The sequence below is a fragment of the Corticium candelabrum genome, chromosome 19 (genome assembly GCF_963422355.1).
Source record: "Corticium candelabrum chromosome 19, ooCorCand1.1, whole genome shotgun sequence".
In the NCBI taxonomy this organism is placed as follows: Eukaryota; Metazoa; Porifera; class Homoscleromorpha; order Homosclerophorida; family Plakinidae; genus Corticium; species Corticium candelabrum.
In genome coordinates this window covers 3,998,754-4,018,453 of record NC_085103.1, presented here as the reverse complement: position 1 = coordinate 4,018,453, position 19,700 = coordinate 3,998,754, and the positions used below count along the sequence as shown (strand labels likewise).

At 43.0% G+C, this 19,700-nt stretch overlaps 4 protein-coding genes across 5 annotated transcripts in view; 3 read left to right on the top strand and 1 right to left on the bottom strand.

Moving 5' to 3' along the window:
- LOC134194519 (cullin-1-like) overlaps positions 1 to 10,858 on the top strand; it is a 15,371-nt gene extending 4,513 nt beyond the window's left edge. Inside the window, exons 7-20 of the mRNA XM_062663460.1 lie at positions 82 to 150; positions 213 to 306; positions 1,819 to 1,949; positions 2,011 to 2,118; positions 4,073 to 4,179; positions 4,249 to 4,297; positions 5,040 to 5,171; positions 5,616 to 5,733; positions 5,799 to 5,875; positions 7,457 to 7,729; positions 9,212 to 9,273; positions 9,326 to 9,431; positions 10,475 to 10,588; positions 10,660 to 10,858. Coding sequence (XP_062519444.1) covers positions 82 to 150; positions 213 to 306; positions 1,819 to 1,949; positions 2,011 to 2,118; positions 4,073 to 4,179; positions 4,249 to 4,297; positions 5,040 to 5,171; positions 5,616 to 5,733; positions 5,799 to 5,875; positions 7,457 to 7,729; positions 9,212 to 9,273; positions 9,326 to 9,431; positions 10,475 to 10,588; positions 10,660 to 10,740 — 1,521 coding nt within the window. The 3' untranslated portion in view covers positions 10,741 to 10,858. The remainder of the gene's footprint in view (positions 1 to 81; positions 151 to 212; positions 307 to 1,818; positions 1,950 to 2,010; positions 2,119 to 4,072; positions 4,180 to 4,248; positions 4,298 to 5,039; positions 5,172 to 5,615; positions 5,734 to 5,798; positions 5,876 to 7,456; positions 7,730 to 9,211; positions 9,274 to 9,325; positions 9,432 to 10,474; positions 10,589 to 10,659) is intronic.
- Positions 10,859 to 11,423: 565 nt separating this feature from the next.
- On the top strand, positions 11,424 to 13,828 carry LOC134194610 (transmembrane and ubiquitin-like domain-containing protein 1). Its single transcript, XM_062663553.1, has 2 exons — positions 11,424 to 11,779; positions 13,456 to 13,828. The coding sequence occupies exons 1-2, from the start codon at positions 11,424 to 11,426 to the stop codon at positions 13,826 to 13,828; spliced, it is 729 nt and encodes a 242-aa protein (XP_062519537.1).
- Positions 11,429 to 15,529, top strand: LOC134195098 (divergent protein kinase domain 2A-like). Of its 2 annotated transcripts, XM_062664112.1 has the most exons (3): positions 11,429 to 11,779; positions 13,456 to 14,997; positions 15,054 to 15,210. In XM_062664112.1, the coding sequence occupies exons 2-3, from the start codon at positions 13,982 to 13,984 to the stop codon at positions 15,073 to 15,075; spliced, it is 1,038 nt and encodes a 345-aa protein (XP_062520096.1). In that variant the 5' UTR covers positions 11,429 to 11,779; positions 13,456 to 13,981; the 3' UTR covers positions 15,076 to 15,210. The 2 variants fall into 2 exon arrangements, with proteins under 2 accessions (XP_062520096.1, XP_062520095.1); XM_062664111.1 differs by having other exon boundaries at positions 13,456 to 15,529.
- Positions 15,530 to 16,211: 682 nt separating this feature from the next.
- Positions 16,212 to 17,525, bottom strand: LOC134194931 (divergent protein kinase domain 2A-like). Its single transcript, XM_062663915.1, has one exon. It carries the CDS (start codon positions 17,522 to 17,524, stop codon positions 16,271 to 16,273), a length of 1,254 nt encoding a protein of 417 aa, XP_062519899.1. The 5' UTR covers position 17,525; the 3' UTR covers positions 16,212 to 16,270.
- Between the last annotated feature and the right edge of the window lie 2,175 nt (positions 17,526 to 19,700).

The window sequence follows — 19,700 nt, the reverse complement described above, 5'->3', positions numbered from 1 at the left end:
CACACACACACACACACACACACACACACACACACACACACACACATTGATTGCTTGACTCTAAACCTATTCAACTTTCAGGCGGAGACCAGACTAACTGAAGAACACAGAAGAGTGACGGTGTACTTACATCAGAGTACACAGGATGTGGTGTGTGCTTACTTCTTCATTTTCTGCTACTTCATTCTGTTAGCAACGCATCTCTGTCACAGCTGGCACGCAAGTGTGAGCTTGTACTCATCGAGAGGCACATGGAGCTTTTTCAAACAGAATTCCAACACTTGCTTATGGACTACAAATGTGAAGGTAATCGTATATGTTCTCGAATTTTTGCAATAGTAATATTGTAGTAGGATTTTGTGTGTTGTGACCACTTTGTGCAACAAAACACTAGTAGACTGTCTGTCTGTCTGTCACAATTCAGTCTTAAATGGGTGGAGTGAATGCCTGTCTGACCTTCACCTTCCCCATCAAACAGAACCAAGACATAAATACATCAATACTGAAGACCGTCCAGACATTACAATGTTTGGATATTGATGTGTCCCTAGCTTATCCATGGAGTCAGGACATTATTAGGAGGGCTAGCAAGGAAAATGATCATGCTGCCGTGACAAGAGAAGAGAAGAAAATGAAAAATATTCATTTGCTTGTTCCAGGAGGATATGTATGAAGATGTGTTCCTCTTGTGATAAAACATTTTGGGAGGTGGGGCACAAAGGCAGAGAATTTTTTGCAGCATTTGTCACAACAGTCAGCAAATCCAGAAGCCAATTTTAATGCTTCCATGTTCATGTTGTATTGAAGAAAAAGATTTTCTACAATTCTGCAAAGATGCAATGCCAAAGTTATCCTTAGAAAACTTTCAAAACTGTCACCTAATCATGGTGATTTAGATAGATTATTTGATTTTGACATTCAAAGTCAAGTCCATTAGTTAATGACTTTGTTGTTTGCAAGGACTGATTTGTATTTAAAAAATTCTAGCATATGTACAAGTAGAATCTGTGTGAGAATAAATTATCTGTCTGTCTGTCTGTCTGTCTGTCTGTCGTAGTATATTTTCAAACATGAACTATGGTACAATAGCAAATAAAGGCTAATTATGAGTTCATACAGATTTCAAGTTCTATAAGCTTATAAAGACTTGTTTATGCTAGAGTGCTATTTATGTCAGATGCCTTCTTCTGGAACACACAAGCATTGCACTGCTGCAGTTTGATGGCAATTTGCTTCCTCCAGTAGTCGTTGAATTTACTTGCATTTTGTCAGTCTTTGTCACCTCTTGATCTTTTTGACAAGGTGTTTAGATAGCTCTCTGCATTTTTCCCTCATCTGTCTGTCTGTCTGTCTATAGCAGGATCTGATACAACATGTATTCCACTGGTTTTTGAACACTGGCTTTTGGGGCCCTATGGCTAAAGACTATCTCGATAAGATCTCCAAAATTTCAAAAGATGCAAATGGAAAAAGCAGTGAAACAGACTTTAGAGATAGATGGAGGAAGCAACTGTCTGTAGTTGTACAGTCTTGCAACGCTCGTGTGATTTTTAAAAAGTTGTCAAAGTTGTCTAAGTGCAATTTTGATGATTTTCTGTATGATAAAGACGTTCAACATTTTGTTCATTGACTGTTATTGTCATGCATACGTAAACTTAGCGATTGTTATTGGTAGAGTAAGAGTTCAAATATAACAATCTGTCTGTCTATCTGTCTGTTTGTCTGTCTGTCTGTCTGTTCCAGTAAAGAGCTTTTGCAATCTTGTATCTTTTGAGTTCTTGACTATTTGTTGAGTACCCTTTTCTGATTGTTATCTAGATCTTGGTCGAATGTTCGCTCTTTGTGCGAGAGTACAGAATGGGCTGACGCAACTCAAAGTACTCCTTGAGGAACACATACATCAACAGGGTCTGGATGCTGTTGAGAAGTGCCAAGAAACAGCAATGACTGTGATGATCTTTGGCGACAGTTTGTATTGTGTTGTGTGTCATCGATTTGTTTGTGTGTTAGGATCCTAAAGTTTATGTGCTAACAATATTGGCCGTTCATCAGAAGTACAATGCTCTCGGGATGTCCGCATTTGGAAATGATGCGGGATTCGTGGCGGCTTTGGATCGGGTTAGTTGAGCTGATTAGCAGCATGGCATTGTGTGTGTGTGTGTGTGTGTGTGTGTGTGTGTGTGTGTGTGTGTGTGTGTGTGTGTGTGTGTGTGTGTGTGTGTGTGTGTGTGTGTGTGTGTGTGTGTGTGTGTGTGTGTGTGTGTGTGTGTGTGTGTGTGTGTGTGTGTGTGTGTGTGTGTGTGTGTGTGTGTGTGTGTGTGTGTGTGTGTGTGTGTGTGTGTGTGTGTGTGTGTGTGTGTGTGTGTGTGTGTGTGTGTGTGTGTGTGTGTGTGTGTGTGTGTGTGTGTGTGTGTGTGTGTGTGTGTGTGTGTGTGTGTGTGTGTGTGTGTGTGTGTGTGTGTGTGTGTGTGTGTGTGTGTGTGTGTGTGTGTGTGTGTGTGTGTGTGTGTGTGTGTGTGTGTGTGTGTGTGTGTGTGTGTGTGTGTGTGTGTGTGTGTGTGTGTGTGTGTGTGTGTGTGTGTGTGTGTGTGTGTGTGTGTGTGTGTGTGTGTGTGTGTGTGTGTGTGTGTGTGTGTGTGTGTGTGTGTGTGTGTGTGTGTGTGTGTGTGTGTGTGTGTGTGTGTGTGTGTGTGTGTGTGTGTGTGTGTGTGTGTGTGTGTGTGTGTGTGTGTGTGTGTGTGTGTGTGTGTGTGTGTGTGTGTGTGTGTGTGTGTGTGTGTGTGTGTGTGTGTGTGTGTGTGTGTGTGTGTGTGTGTGTGTGTGTGTGTGTGTGTGTGTGTGTGTGTGTGTGTGTGTGTGTGTGTGTGTGTGTGTGTGTGTGTGTGTGTGTGTGTGTGTGTGTGTGTGTGTGTGTGTGTGTGTGTGTGTGTGTGTGTGTGTGTGTGTGTGTGTGTGTGTGTGTGTGTGTGTGTGTGTGTGTGTGTGTGTGTGTGTGTGTGTGTGTGTGTGTGTGTGTGTGTGTGTGTGTGTGTGTGTGTGTGTGTGTGTGTGTGTGTGTGTGTGTGTGTGTGTGTGTGTGTGTGTGTGTGTGTGTGTGTGTGTGTGTGTGTGTGTGTGTGTGTGTGTGTGTGTGTGTGTGTGTGTGTGTGTGTGTGTGTGTGTGTGTGTGTGTGTGTGTGTGTGTGTGTGTGTGTGTGTGTGTGTGTGTGTGTGTGTGTGTGTGTGTGTGTGTGTGTGTGTGTGTGTGTGTGTGTGTGTGTGTGTGTGTGTGTGTGTGTGTGTGTGTGTGTGTGTGTGTGTGTGTGTGTGTGTGTGTGTGTGTGTGTGTGTGTGTGTGTGTGTGTGTGTGTGTGTGTGTGTGTGTGTGTGTGTGTGTGTGTGTGTGTGTGTGTGTGTGTGTGTGTGTGTGTGTGTGTGTGTGTGTGTGTGTGTGTGTGTGTGTGTGTGTGTGTGTGTGTGTGTGTGTGTGTGTGTGTGTGTGTGTGTGTGTGTGTGTGTGTGTGTGTGTGTGTGTGTGTGTGTGTGTGTGTGTGTGTGTGTGTGTGTGTGTGTGTGTGTGTGTGTGTGTGTGTGTGTGTGTGTGTGTGTGTGTGTGTGTGTGTGTGTGTGTGTGTGTGTGTGTGTGTGTGTGTGTGTGTGTGTGTGTGTGTGTGTGTGTGTGTGTGTGTGTGTGTGTGTGTGTGTGTGTGTGTGTGTGTGTGTGTGTGTGTGTGTGTGTGTGTGTGTGTGTGTGTGTGTGTGTGTGTGTGTGTGTGTGTGTGTGTGTGTGTGTGTGTGTGTGTGTGTGTGTGTGTGTGTGTGTGTGTGTGTGTGTGTGTGTGTGTGTGTGTGTGTGTGTGTGTGTGTGTGTGTGTGTGTGTGTGTGTTTGCTTGTGTGTTTGCTTGTGTGCAAGTGTGCATGCATGAGTGTTTCATTGGCATCACAAAATTTGCAGAAATTCAGTCACTGGAAGTTGTACACTAAAGAGTATAGACAGTTGTACATGACATTGTTGGGCTATTGCTGTAGCTGTAATTGTGTTGATGTAATGTTGTCCTGTCCTCCTCACTATTTTTTGTGTGTATCCATTAGGCATGTGGTCGCTTTATTAACACGAACAGTGTGACTCGTGCTGCGCAGAGTTCATCCAAAAGTCCTGAGCTGCTGGCACGCTACTGCGACACTTTGTTGAAAAAGAGGTTGATATGGTGGCTCTGCCAAGTGACTGGTAGTCAGACTGTTTGTGTAATTGTTTTCGTATCTTGCAGTGCAAAGAATCCTGAAGAAGCTGAGCTGGAAGATTCATTGAATCAAGTGGTGAGTCGATGTCAGTAACGTGGCAACTAATTTTAATGTGTGTATAGAGTGTTTGTTAGAGGGATGTATCTATCGTGTATTGGAATGATGCATCTCACAATACACTGGACTATTGTATTGGAATGATGCATCTCACTAGACTATTGTATTGAGGGATGCATATCAATATTGGAGGGATGCATCTCACAATACACTAGACTATTGTATTGGAGGGATGCATCTCACAATACACAAGACTATTGTATTGGAGGGATGCATCTCACAATACACTAGACTATTGTATTGGAGGGATGCATCTCACAATACACTAGACTATTGTATTGGAGGGATGCATCTCACAATACACTACTGTATTGGAGGGATGCATCTCACAATACACTAGACTACTGTATTGGGAGGGATGCATCTCACAATACACTAGACTATTGTATTGGAGAGATGCATCTCACAATACACTAGACTATTGTATTGGAGGAATGCATTTCACAATACACTAGACTATTGTATTTGAGGGATGCATCTCACAATACACTAGACTATTGTATTGGAGGAATGCATCTCACTATACACTAAACTATTGTATTGGAGGAATGCATCTCACTATACACTAGACCATTGTATTGGAGGGATGCATCTCACAGTATACTACACTATTGTATTGGATTGATGCATCTCTCAATACAAATAGGCAATAAAAATTATATATAGTTTATGAAATACTAGATGTTCTTTACTGGTCTAGATGATTGTGTTCAAATATATCGATGACAAAGACGTCTTTCAAAAGTTTTATGCTAAAATGCTTGCAAAGCGGTTAGTACAACAGAGTTCAGTTTCGGATGACGCTGAAGCAACAATGATATCAAAACTGAAGGTGAGACTATTAATTATGAGTATTTATAGACAGACAGACAGACAGACTGATGGACAGACAGACAGACGGATGGACAGACAGACGGATGGACAGACAGACAGAGAGACAGACAGATGGATGGATGGACAGACGGACGGACAGAGAGACAGACTGATAGATGGAGTGATGGACAGACAGATGGACAGACAGACGGATGGACTGATGCGCAGACAGACAACAGATGGACAGAAAGACAGATAGACAGACGGACAGACGGACAAACAGATGGATAGACGGACAAACAGATGGATGGACGGACAGACGGACGAACAGATGGACAGAAAGACAGACAGACAGATAGACAGATGGACAGACAGAAGAACAGATGGACGGATGGACAGACAGACAGACAGATGGATTTATGACTCAGTTAGTTGTCATATTTGAGTTGTGTGTTGTCTCTAGCAAATGTGTGGGTTTGAGTACACGTCGAAACTTCAACGGATGTTCCAAGACGTCGGTTTGAGCAAAGATTTGAATGACAGATTTAGGACTCACTTGCAAAAGTCGGAGCCTCTTGACAGTATGGAGCCAATCTCTTGTTACTGTTGTCTTTTTGTGATGCCCCAAATGTGTACATTGCTGCAGTTGATTTCTCAATTCAAGTTCTAAGTTCGGGCTCGTGGCCGTTTCAGCAATCGCCGTCAATCGCTCTTCCAACAGAAGTGAGTTGTGCAGTGGTTGGTTGGTAGTTAGCATTTGGTTGTTTGTTAGTTGTCTGTGGTAAGAGATACATCAAGAGTGGCCTTTAGCAAATTGACTTGTTTGTCTGTCTCTTTGTTTGTTTGTTTGTTTGTCTCTCTGTGTCTGTTTGTCTGTCTCTGTCTGTCTGTCTCTTTGTTTATTTATTTGTTTGTTTGTCTGTCTGTTTGTCTGTGTGTCTGTCCGTTGGTTTGTCTGTGTGTGTGTCTGTCTGTTTGTTTCTTTGCTTGTCTGTTTGTTTGTCTCTTTATTTGTCTGTTTGTATGTTTGTTTGTCTGTCAGTGTTTGTCTTTTGTTTTTCTGTCAGTGTTTGTCTGTATGGTTGTGTGTTTGTCTGTTTGTTTGTCTGTATGTCTGTTTGTCTGTTTGTTTGTCTGTGTGTCTGTTTGTCTGTCTGTTTGTCTGTCTGTCTCTTTGTTTGTTTGTTTGTTTGTTTGGCTGTCTGTTTGTCTGTGTGTCTGTCTGTCTGTTTGTTTGTGTGTCTGTCTGTCTCTTTGTTTGTTTGTTTGCTTGTCTGTTTGTTTGTCTGTTTGTCTGTTTGTTTGTATGTTTGTTTGTCTATTTCTTTGTCTGTCAGTGTTTGTCTTTTCATTTTTTTGTCAGTGTTTGTCTGTATGGTTGTGTGTTTGTCTGTTTGTTTGTCTGTCTGTCTGTCAGTGTTTGTCTTCTGTATGTTTGTGTCTTTGTCTGTATGTTTGTGTGTTTGTCTGTTTGTCTTTTTTTTGTCTGCCAGTGTTTGTCTGTATGTTTGTGTGCTTGTCTGTTTGTCTGTCTGTTTGTTTGTCTTTTTGTTTGTCTGACTGTCTGTTTGTCTTTTTGTTTGTCTGTCAGTGTTTGTCTATATGTTTATGTGTTGTTCTGTTTGTCTGTCTGGTTGTTTGTCTGTGTTTTTCTTTGTGTTTGTTTGTTTGTTTGTTTGTCAGTCTCATTGTTTGTCTTTTGTTTTGTTGTCTGTCTGTTTGTTTGCCTGTTTTTCTATGTTGTTTATACATCTTTGTATCAGTCATTTTGTGTATGGCTATTAGGTTATCTGTGTGTCTCTCAGTTATGTGTTTGTTTATTTGTGTGTGTGTCTGTCTGTTTGTCTGTCTGTCTGTCTGTTTGTCTGTATGCGTGTCTATTTTCTATGTTGTTTTATTGGTATGATTATCAGTCAGTTTGTGTATACCATCAGTTTATTCGTCGGTCAGTCGTTCATTTATTTGTTTGTCTGTCTGTTTGTCTGTTTTTCTATGTCATTTATTGATCTATTTATGAGTCAATGTGTATATTTGTCTGCCTGTCACTCATTCTATTTCCCTCATTCGTCAGTTCGTTTGTTTGTTAAATTCCCCACGTTTCCTCTCTCTACTAATAGCTATGATATTTTAATATGTCTGTTTGTCTGTCTACTTGTCTGTCCACTTGTCTCATCTTTGTCCTTCTGTCTGTTTGTGTGTGTGTGTGTGTGTGTGTGTGTGTGTGTGTGTGTGTGTGTGTGTGTGTGTGTGTGTGTGTCCGTCTGTCTGTCTGTCTGTTTCATACGTTTCTGTATCTCATTACAGTTGGAGAGAAGTTATCATCGTTTCACCATGTTCTACAGCAGCCAGCACAACGGACGTAAGCTAAACTGGCTCTTCCAGATGTCGAAGGGCGAGCTTGTGATGCACGGCTTTAAGAATCGATACACACTGCAAGCGTCGACATACCAAATGAACGTGCTGCTGCAGTACAACTCGGGTGATTGGTTTACTGTCGAGCACTTGGAGGCTGCCACACAGTTGAAGCAAGAGATCCTTTTACAAGTAGTCAACACGTTACTGAAGTTTAAGCTTATGGTAATCATTGGTGTTTGTGGGATTTGATGTGTAGCGATATGTTGTTTTGTTTGAGATTATTCAGTGCTTGTTGTTTGTTGTGTTGTAGATTGCTTCTTGTTGGTATTGCTTTCTTGTTGGTGTGAGCTTTAGTTTGTTGGCTGGTCTGTTTGTCTGTTTGTCTGTTCATTCATCTGTTTGTCTGTCTGACTGTATGTATCTATGTATGTATGTATGTATGTATGTATGTATGTATGTATGTATGTATGTCTATTTGCTTGTCTGTCTGTCTGTTTATTCGTTTATTCATCTGTCTGTCTGTTTGTCTGTCCATTTGTTTGGCCATCTGTTTGTCTATCGGTTTGTTTGTCCATTTGTCTGTTCATTTGTCTGTCCGTCTGTCTATTTGTTTATCCATCTGTTTGTTTGTTTGTTTGTCTGTCTGTCTATTTGTTTGTCTATGTGTTTGTTTGTCTGTCTGTCTGTCCATTTGTCTGTCTGTCCATTTGTCTGTCTGTTTGTTTGTCTATTCATTCGTCCATCTGTTTGCCTGTCTGTCTTTCTGTCCATTTGTCTGTCCATCTGTTTGTGTGTTTGTCTGTTTGTTTGTGTTTGTCTGTTTGTTTGTGTTTGTCTTTGTGTTTGTTTGTTTGTGTTTGTCTTTGTGTTTGTTTGTTTGTTTGTTTGTTTTTTGTCTGCATTTCTGTCACTCAGTTTCAGTATCCCCTCTCATTCTCTTAATCAGTTTACAGATACGTTTTCTGTCTTGTCTGCCTGCTTGTTCACTGTCTGTTGGTTTACTCAATTGGCATGTCAGTGCATTCATCTCTTTCTTTAATTGCATGGTCTATTCACATGTCTTTGTACTCATGTTTGTGTCATCGCCTTCATATTCCGCCTTATCAACTACAAAATGTAACTTTTTTATTTATTTTAATTTTCCTTTTTAATTCGTCCACACACACACACACACACACACACACACACACACACACACACACACACACACACACCACAAACACACACACACACACACACACACACACACACACACACACATGTGCACGCGCACACACAGTGACACACACACATGTGCACGCACACACACAGTGACACACACACACACACAGACACACACACACACGTGCGTGCGCACACAGTGACACACACACACACACACACACACACACACACACACACACACCACACACACACACACACACACACACACACACACACACACACACCACACACACACACACACACACACACACACACACACACACACCACAAACACACACACACACACACACACACACACACACACACACACACACACACACACACACCACAAACACACACACAAACACACACACACACACACACACACACACACACACACACACACACACACACACACACACACACACACACATGTCCCTATACACACGTCAGCATTATTAGGCAACTAACCTCATATGTCACTTTCTTGCATGCCTGTAGACCTGTGAAGACGAGACTATTACAGAATCATCCGTTATCAGGCTGTTTCGGGGCTATAAAAAGTCTGTCGATCACAACAAACGTTTTCTTACTCGCTAACGCTTTGATCTTTAGCAAAAAATTAAAGGTTAATATCAATGTTCCATTAAAAGCAGAACAGAGACAAGAACAAGAGCAGACGCACAAAACAGTTGAGGAAGACAGGAAGCTATTAATTCAGGTGAAGTGTGCTAATTTAGTGCTCACACTATGCCAGCATGTTAGCACCAAAATAAAATAGGAAAAATTCAATTGATCGTTTCCAGTTGTCAAAGCAATATGCCGACCACCTATGACCACGTTTTGGTAGCAGCCCAACAGGGCATGTACTGTACTCGCTGATTGTTACCCCACCTTCCATGGTTGGCTAGAGGCAGAGGTCAAGTATGGGATGGGGTCTTACTCAAAAATTTATACCAAAAGTTGTTATTTTGTTAAAGTGATTGATTTATTAATTTGAACAGCATGCAACCAAATATGGTTACTACCAAATATGGTTGTTGCCAAATATGGTTACTACCTAATATGGTTACTACCTAATATGGTTACTACCTAATATGGTTACTAGTATATATGGTTACTACCAAATATGGTTACTACCTAATATGGTTACTACCTAATATGGTTACTATATATATAAGTATGGTTACTTACCAAATGTGGTTACTACCAAATATGGTTACTACCAAATATGGTTACTACCAATATGGTTGCTACCAAGTATGGTTACTACCAAGTATGGTTGCTACCTAATGTGGTTGTTACCTATATGGTTGCTACCAAATATGGTTACTACCAAATATGGTTACTATTTAATATGGTTACTACCTAAAGCCTGGTTCACAATATGACGCCAACGCTGAGTTGAGCGTCAAACTTCAAAGAAACTGCCTCGACGTCGGCGGCATCCTTTGATGTTGATGCCGACATCGACGCTGGAATAGGATTCATTTCTATTGTCGACGTCGACGTCGGCGTCGGCGTCAATATTGTGAACCAGGCTTAATATGGTTGCTACCAAATATGGTTACTACCAAATATGGTTGCTACCAAATATAGTTACTATGTATGGTTAATACCTAATATGGTTATTACCAAATGGTTACTACCAAATATGGTCACTACCGAAGTACCCAGAACTGGAGAGCGGTCAATTTGTACATACATTCATGCTTATTTCATGCCTCCGCTTGTTCATACGGAAAATGTTTTTCGATTATGCAGGCAGCTATTGTACGGATAATGAAAATGCGAAAGGTCTCTAAACACCAGCCGCTTCTGGCGGAAGTAATAGCCCAACTGTCACATCGTTTCAAGCCTCGAGTTCCTGTAATCAAGGTGCGTCCGTATACTACACTAGCAAGTCGTCTGCATGTCGACGTCTTTCCTGTTTGGTTGTGTTTCTGTAGAAGTGCATAGATATATTGATTGAGAAGGAGTACTTGGAGAGAGTAGACGGTCAGAAGGACACGTACAGCTACTTGGCATAGTGTGACTGTAAGAGAGTGTAAATCTATTCGCTGAGTAATTGTTTTATATTGCAATAGACACAGCTGTGGTGCGGCCATCGTTTTGGTTACTGCAGGAAACAGTTGTGGGTTACCTATATTTTCTTGTTCATTCAAATATGTGTAGGCAAACGTCTCATCTTTAAAATCTGTTAACGCGCTATAATTTCTACGCCCAGCGTACACATATCCATATTTGGTCATTTTGAGCTACAGCTGCTATATCTCGTCCTTCAAGAGTGTGACATCGACGTTGTCATGAACTCCTTGTAGCAACAGCTCGCCCTCATATGTAAGCACTTTCTTGCGTTTTGCGGCCTTCAGCGTCCCCACGAGAGCTTCGAAGAGATTCGCGCATTTGTCGTCGCTGAACAACGTGCCGAACTTGACGCTGACCTGTCCGTCTGCATTGGGCGTTCCCAGACGTTGTATCTCCGCTATCAGAAGTTTTACCTCGTGCTCGACATTCATTGCAACTGGATCGTTGTCACGTGACACATTTTATGAAACCCCGGATGTTACTTTAACTAAACGTGATGTTATCAATAAAGTTTAGGTACACACAAATACACACACTTATTGTTATTACAATACGCATTTTTTACGATACGATAATTCTACGTGTTTTCCTGCATAACCACACGTGTTTTGCAAAGGTCCCGGATATGGCCCTAATTGAAGGCATCGGAGACGATGTGACCGTCACTGTCCTTCTTTTCATTGGAGTTCTAACATTTTACCTGTGGAAGGTATGCTTTAGCTCTCTTAGATCCTATCATGACTTGCCGCCTAGACAGACAGAAGTGGCTAGATCACATTCTCTCGATTCTTCGAGAGTCGGAGAAGGCGAGACAAGAGTTGAACAGCCTCGCGTGGATGACGATGAAAGAGAGACCGGAGAGGGTGTTGAGGGTACGCCATCGGAAGATGTGGATGGAACAATTGTGGTCAAGTTGAGACATCAGGAAACGGAGAGAGTGGCTCGTGTGAGACGAGATCAGACTGTTGAGGAGTTGAAAAGGTGAGGAGTATGAAGGAATGATACGTAGAGAGACAGATAGATGTGGCCAATCTACAGTAGATCGAGCCACGTGTGTTTAAAGGACACACACACACACACACACACACACACGACAGACAGACACACACAGACAGACACACACACACACACACACACACACACACACACACGACAGACACACACACACACACACACACACACACACACACACACACACACACACACACACACACACACACACACCAATCACACAGACAGAGAGACAGACAGACAGACAGACAGACAGACAGACAGACAGACTGCGGCCTTGGTGGTTGCTGGACATTCTTTTAGTTTATGATATGTGGATGTTTTAGTGTTGATTTATGAAAATGAATTGGCAGACAGGCAGACAGATAAACCGATGTTGCTGTACGTCATTATGTAGTTTGCATCAGGGGTGTAGCAAAGGGTGGGCATGGCCTGACCAGTTTTGAAAAAAACAGGCTTTCTCGAGCAGGCTATTAGGATAGGTTTTGTATATAGATGATTAAATATATTATTTATTTATATTTTTGGAGTATCTGTAGTTTGGGTAGACTTAGCTACTGTACTACAGCCACTGAATTACTGTAGATCGAAGTTACACGTGAGTACATGGATGGTCTCGAACTCCAACCTTTCTGTTTTGCAGGACCCATTGCGCATGTTTTAGCGCGCGTTAACCAACGTCTTTTAGCGCGCGTTAAATTACACCATATAGCGCGCGTTAAACCACATCTTTTAGCGCGCGTTAGGCCCAGTCTGTTTAAATGTGCTTGCTACGCTCCTGTGCATGGTGTGAGTTGCAGTGATGATTTATGAAAGGACAGAAAAATGGACAACAGACAGACAGACAGACACTCAGGTAGCCTCGAATTTCCAGACCAGAGAGCGTGCGAAGCGCACGAACTCTAGTCTGGACCAAGTTGATACTAAAATGATTTCGGAAGTATTTATCAAAAGCGATGGTAAATGGTGTCTAACAGCGTAGGATTGTTTTACCGAGATCAACATATCATTTGTAAATGCCATGAGATCTCACAAACAAAGAAGAGACGTCTGCCGTGTTTGCGGCGATATCTTGGTGGACGGCATGAAACGACGACTCTTTGATTCTTCGGCAGACCGCTAGCTAGTCTAACCGCTCTACTAGCGAGACTACCGCTCGACCAGTTGTCAAAGGTGATGGTCTAGCGATGCTGCTGTGCATGTCCTCTCACCGCAAGCTTGAAAATATTAATGAACTGAAGCTGAAACTAAAACTAAGATGTGTGTGTGCACAGTCTGATCATTGTTCTGGCATGCAGAGTCTTGTCATTTTTGTGACGTGCACTTAGCCGCCCACGAGGATTTCACACGCGCGCAATCAGGTGCTAGTGCACTTAGCATAACCAATTATTGCTAAGCCAATCAGAATTTACAACCGAGATTCGGGTTGTAGAAGCTGATTGGCTAAGAAAGGCTATTTCCGAAATCATTTTAGTATCGACTTGGTCCAGACTAGAGTTCGCGCGCTTCGTGCGCTCTCTGGTCTGGAAGTTCGAGGCTAACACTCAGGCAGACAGACAGACAAATAGACAGACAACCAGACAACCTGTTGTGTCAAATAATTAGTGGCAGTGTTCATGTGAGTATACGAGCTTTTGTATCTACAGAATTGCATTTGCACAAGAATTGGCCAGTGGTTGTCGAGTTCGTTTTGTCTACCGAGGACGTCTCATGCACGACGAAAATCACTCTTTGTCGTTCTATGAGATTCAGAACAATTCAGTCATCATTGTGGCTATCACTGGTTCTGAGGGTTCTGGATCACCAGAACGTCTCCAGGCCGCTGAGTTTGAAAATCCGGAGTTTGATATGTCACGGTTCTTTTTTCCTCTCGTATTTGTGATTGTAATTGTCGTCTGGGTTGTTGCGTTGAGTACTCCTGCCTTGTTTTCTACATCTGCATGGGTAATGTTAGTTGTCTTATCTGCTGGATTTGGTTTCTTGGCTTTTAACAGTCGGCAGCAGGCACAAAGGAGGTAGAGTGTTAGCTTTGTGTGCATGCATGTACAATGCCTAGACATCCCTCAACAGTAGGGAATCCTGGTATCCGGGAACTTTGCTAATTAATAATGGATTAGAGTAGCGCGCGTGAGGCAGAGCATGTATTGTTTTTATTTGTAATTATAACTTAGAATGCCCCTGCGAAGATGTAAGCGTCGTCGGCTATTTATCTGCGTCGGATTGATCGCCGTGTCTCTCGTCTTCCTGATCAAAGACACACTTTTTGTCTCTTTGTTTGCATCAAGCTTTCTTGCCGACGAATTTTTCTTCCAATCAAATGTCTGTCCCGCCTGCTACGGCACTAGTCTGTGTAAACAGCTAGAGGGCCGTCTGTGGATAGCACCATATTTGACTGACCCGAGGGCGTCTATGAAGGGCGTGCGCTACGCAGAGTGGGACAGACAGGAGGGAAAAGTGAAGGTCGTGACAAAGAATCTTGGTTATGCAGCCGAAATTAAGAATTTTGATGAGGCGTTATGTCTTAGAGTGACAGGAGAGAGACAGTGTGCTGTGCACGAGGCTGTCAAGCTTTTCAAAATCAAATCTTCCGAGCAGATACCATCGAATCTAATGCAATCATTGACTGTCGGACTGAATTTATCCGATCATTTTCATTGCATGTCTGACAGATTGAAACGAAAAATTATTGGGCTGTATGACACTGATCGAGATGGGTCACTGAATGTTGAGGAGTCACAGATTCTGGCTACGACGTTACAAGTTAATCGTGAGCCGATCATTCTTCAACTCTTTCCTCAAGACGAGGGTTGGCCATTTCCTCAATACTATGGCGCATGTGGTCGGACTATTATAGCCGAATATGGTGGGAGAACGCTGGAATCATACATGAAGAAATCGTGGGAATTCCGAGTGTGGCTGTCAGTACAGTTACTACAGATTGCATTTCTTCTGACTGATAACAGTCATGATTGGGCGTTATATTTAACAGACATTAGGCCAGCTAACTTTGCTCTTTCTGAGAACGGCCAAGTGCTGGTTATAGATGCTGAACATGTTGAGATCGTTGACATGCAAGAGGTTGATAGGAAACAAGTACTTAGTGATCTAGAGTTGAAGCAAGAAGACCCAGAATGTAGCCGTAATCATGTTCGTTGTGGAATACACAGCAGCGATCTAATGTGTCTCGGGTATGAGAGAGATCTAAATTTTATCTACATTTGCAGGATAATGCTTGGGTTTTCAGGATATGGTCGCCTGTTGGATAATCCACCTGTGCATGCAAAGAACACAATAGAGTCACTTCTGATGGATTGTATGTACTATAACAGGCACCGGCGACGTCGGCAAGCTGCAGCAGAACTCTTACACTACTTGGTTACGTTTTTACCAGAAGGTCCTGATCAGGATGATTTAATGCAGAAATACAGCTAAGCACAAGTTTCTATGTTGGACTGTTGTCTCGGATGAAACTGTAGGGCAAATAGACTTTGGATGAAACAAGTACACTTGATTTTTATTTTAATTAATTAATTGTGGAATTTAGAGTGGACAGATTACTGCTACTCGATTTAGACTTAAGTGTATATACTTAATTTATTTTCTAAAAATTTTGTAATTTAGAATTTGCTTTGTTTGTGTCGGTGCATGAGTGTGGTTTATGAGTGGCCACTTTTATCTCTTGGTATACTAGAACAGGATTGTAAAGAACGAGAGCTCGGTTTTATGGTGTTTCAACCGACTATCATAGATGGCGCGCGCGCGTGTGTGTGTGTCTGTGTGTGTGTGTGTGTCTGTGTCTGTGTCTGTGTCTGTGTCTGTGTCTGTGTGGTGTGTGTGTGTGTGTCTGTGTCTGTGTCTGTGTCTGTGTGGTGTGTGTGTGTGTGTGTGTGTGTGTGTGTGTGTGTGTGTGTGTGTGTGTGTGTGCATGCGTGTGTGTGTTTGGGGTTAGTCTCGCGTAACCAGACCCTTTCCGCAGCGGAAAGGGTTGGAGGTAATTTTGACTCTGTCGATGGAGATTGTGGGAATGTATACTCGTAGAGGTAATTTATGTTTGTCTACAGTCAGGGGCATAGCGTGAGTTCTAGAAATGGGAGACTAACTTTATGATGCTCCGAGCCACGCCTACATTTTATGAACACGCCCATTTCTATTGGCTTAATTAAACTCTGGACTGATACGGTAGAATCAGTGGCAGATCCAGACTGGAAAAAGAGTGGTGTATATATGCAGCTTTGGTCCTTACACGTACTTACAGTCCACAATTTTTATGACCACGCCTACAAATGATGGGCTATCCTGGTCTAGCCCATGCCACACTACGCCTCTGCCCTATTCATATGTGTTTAGGTGATATGTATGTGATGTCTTTGAGCAACAGCAGTCAACAACCGTTTTCGTACCAAATAGTTTGTTCTGGTTACCGATGCAACACTTGAATTATTAGTGATCTATTGTATATAGTTATTTATTATATATCTGCATTAAATCATCTTGATCAGGTCCATTTGGTAATAAACTGACCAGAAACTGTAACAGCTCCTCTGCAGCTTGCCAACGTGGCCTGTCACTATTATAATATATACAGTCCATCAAAAGAGATTCAATTCTGTCCTTAACATGTGAAGGGGGGTTACTCAACAGTCGACCGTGATGTGGAAACCCAAGCATTGCTCTACAAGTGTATATAAAATTATGATCTCTCTCCTGACCCCGACACATTGCATCGATGCTGTGTGTCCCGCATATGACATTGTCGTGGTCACAAAAAGGGTTTTCAGCCTTAAAGTTTCGATAGATCGGTAACCCTTTCTGTTTAATTTCTCTCATATCAACAACCTCCACGTGCTCGACGTCGATAGCTAGAACTTGTCCGTTTCTTGATAAAGCGAAATTTTCTAGATCGATGTCTGTGAGATACACAGCCCATTCTTTGTTGTTATTGGTGAGAAGAAACGCAATCTGTAGCAGCTGGACAGCGAGCCACACTCGGAATTCCCAAGGTTTGTTCATGTATTCTAACAACGGTCGCCCACCATCCTCAACGATAATCGTTCGACCACATGCTCCATAATAGCGAGGAAATGGCCAACCGTCTTCGTTTGGAAACAGTTGAAGGATAATCGGCTCCCGATTGACTTTAAGTGTGGTCGCCAAAATATGATGTTCCTCGACACTCAACAACCCATCCCCATTCTTATCATACAGTCGAATCACTTTCGTTTCCAATCGTTTCGACACACAACCGAAATGATCAGACAAATCTAATTGCCGATCCCACATTGTGTTCGATCCCTTCCGAGCCCGATCAACAACATTCGAACTCAGTAACAATTTTGCAGCCTCGTCAACAGAGCAATACCTGTCCCCTGTCGTGTACAGACACAATTGCGCATCAAACTCTTTCATCTCTGTGGCAAGAGAGAGACTCTTTGTCACCACTCTGACTGATCCTTTTGATAGGCTGCTCCATTCTGCTCTATGAACTCCCTTAAACGACGCTCTCAGCGTTAGCAAAAACGATGTTACCAGCAGCCTGTCTTCCAACTGCTTGCAGAGATTGTCGCCAAAGCAGGCAGGGCATGTAGACGTCAAGAAAAACGACTCATCGGCAAGACGTTGTCGTGGAAAGAGAATGGATATGTGTCTGATGACGAAGAGCAGTGCGAGAGTTAGTCCCAGACACAGAAGTAGCACACGGCGATTTACTTTACGCATGTCTGCCTCTAGCCTCGGCCTCCCAGACCCATGTAGCGCCGATACGAAATCGTCCTCCACGCGGCCACGGGTCTGGGATGGTACCGCCTCTTCTCAATATATTGCGGTTGGTCCTAGGACCAGCATTAGTGTTGAGTTTCATAAGTGCATACATTTCCAATTACGGCTGTAATACTAGAACGACAAAGACATGTCGCACTAGAACATCGTGTCGCATCCTGCTGCACGGGTACCTTTGTGTTTACAGTAGCTACGGTTTTATCATTTGTGTGTTAGTAGGGAACGCGAACGGGACGTTAGGAAGCAGTTTCTTTTACTAGCGGTGCCGCGGACGCGATCGGCATGTGTCTGATTGCCGTGAATCCGCTGCGAGTAGCTGCTAGTCGCGCGTGGAGCTTCGAATTCGTGATGAAAATTCGCGATACGCGCATCCGCTGTGACTCGATCGTCCGGATTCGATTGGAGGACGATTTTGTATCGGCGCTACACGGGTCTGGGAGGCCGAGGCGAGTCTGAGTCGGATCAGGGCAACTGCATCTAACGCGAGGTATCCGGGACCTTGCTGCCACACGGGGCCGTTAGATACCATTCGATCAGGGAGTGCTACCGATGTGTACGTAGGGATACGAAGAATCTAAAATGGCGCCCCATACAAAAGTATCCAAACGCATCCGAACCGGATCTCTCAGAACTCATTACAGAGATCTCGGACCCACGTAGCGCTCAACTTCAAACGTTCCTAATGGTAGCCAGGCTATCACCGCTGACACCAAGTGCCTCAGAAGCCAGCTATCGGCAAGTAAAAAAACCCGATTTATTCTTTCACATTTCACATTTCACTTTTGTCAGCCAGGCTAGCGCCTCACTCGAAGCGGCTACAACGACGAGAGTCACACCAAACGATTCGCTCTTGTCCGAAGAATTGCACTGACCCACCAGCTAGAAATGTGCAAAGTCACCTTGTATCAGTCAACTGCTGCCATGCAATTCCACGTACTGCTTCCCACAACGCCATGTTGTTCCGGTCACGTATGTACATGTGACTACCGTTTGGAAGCCTAGCGGCCACTTCCACCTGCTGCTACATACTGCTTACAGTTGCGTGTAGTTGAACATGTACGACTATGTTCAACGGCGCGGCGTCCTGTCTGACTCTCTGTGCATGTAAGCGTATCTCTTTCGTGGTAATGCGAGTTGTTTATAGCTGCAATCAGTGTTATTACGTACATCCGTCGGCTGCTACGTCCATCCGTCGGCTGCTACGTACTTCCGTGTATGCTGAGCGTAACGTGGGAGTTGTTCAGAGATGCAATCGGCAAGTAAAAAACCCGATTATTCTTTCACATTTCACATTTCACTTTTGTCAGCCAGGCTAGCGCCTCACTCGAAGCAGCTACAACGACGAGAGTCACACCAAACGATTCGCTCTTGTCCGAAGAATTGCACTGACCCAACAGCTAGAAATGAGCAAAGACACCTTGTATCAGTCAACTGCTGCCATGCAATTCTATGTCCTGCTTCCCACAACGCCATGTTGTTCCGGTCACGTGTGTACATGTGACTACCGTTTGGAAGGCTAGCTGCCAGTTGTTTATAGCGCTAGGACTGTCATTTCCATTTCAAACTACATACACATACTCGATGAATTACCCCTCTTTAGTTTCAAACTACATACACATACTACTTACACCAATCTATTATTGAAGACACCACTGAAATGTCAATGTACATTAATTATCGTGATATGGTTCACTTCGAAGTTGTGCGAAGCTGCATACCCGATTGTTATACTGTCTAAAAAGGTCACTTGAAAAGAAATACCGTAGCTAAACTGGGATGTGCAGCATCTAATTACAGCCTGGAATTCGTGGCCTAAGGTGGGAGGGGAGGGGCGGGACAGAGAGTGCAACCTCCATGTGGTCTGTCCTGAGGTTTTGAACATGAAAGTATTCTCACATGTTCAAAATGCTAAGCACTCCGTTCACTAAAACTGTCATTTCCATCTAAAAATGTATGAAACAAGTCCAAAAACATTTTGAGAAAATGATGGGTATGTAGGGATGGGTATGTACTTATATATGTCATTTATGCCCATCTCCACATCACACTCTTTTTACCTATATCGCTTGCAGCAGTTGTGAATGTGATGTAGGAGATGGGCATAAATGACATAACT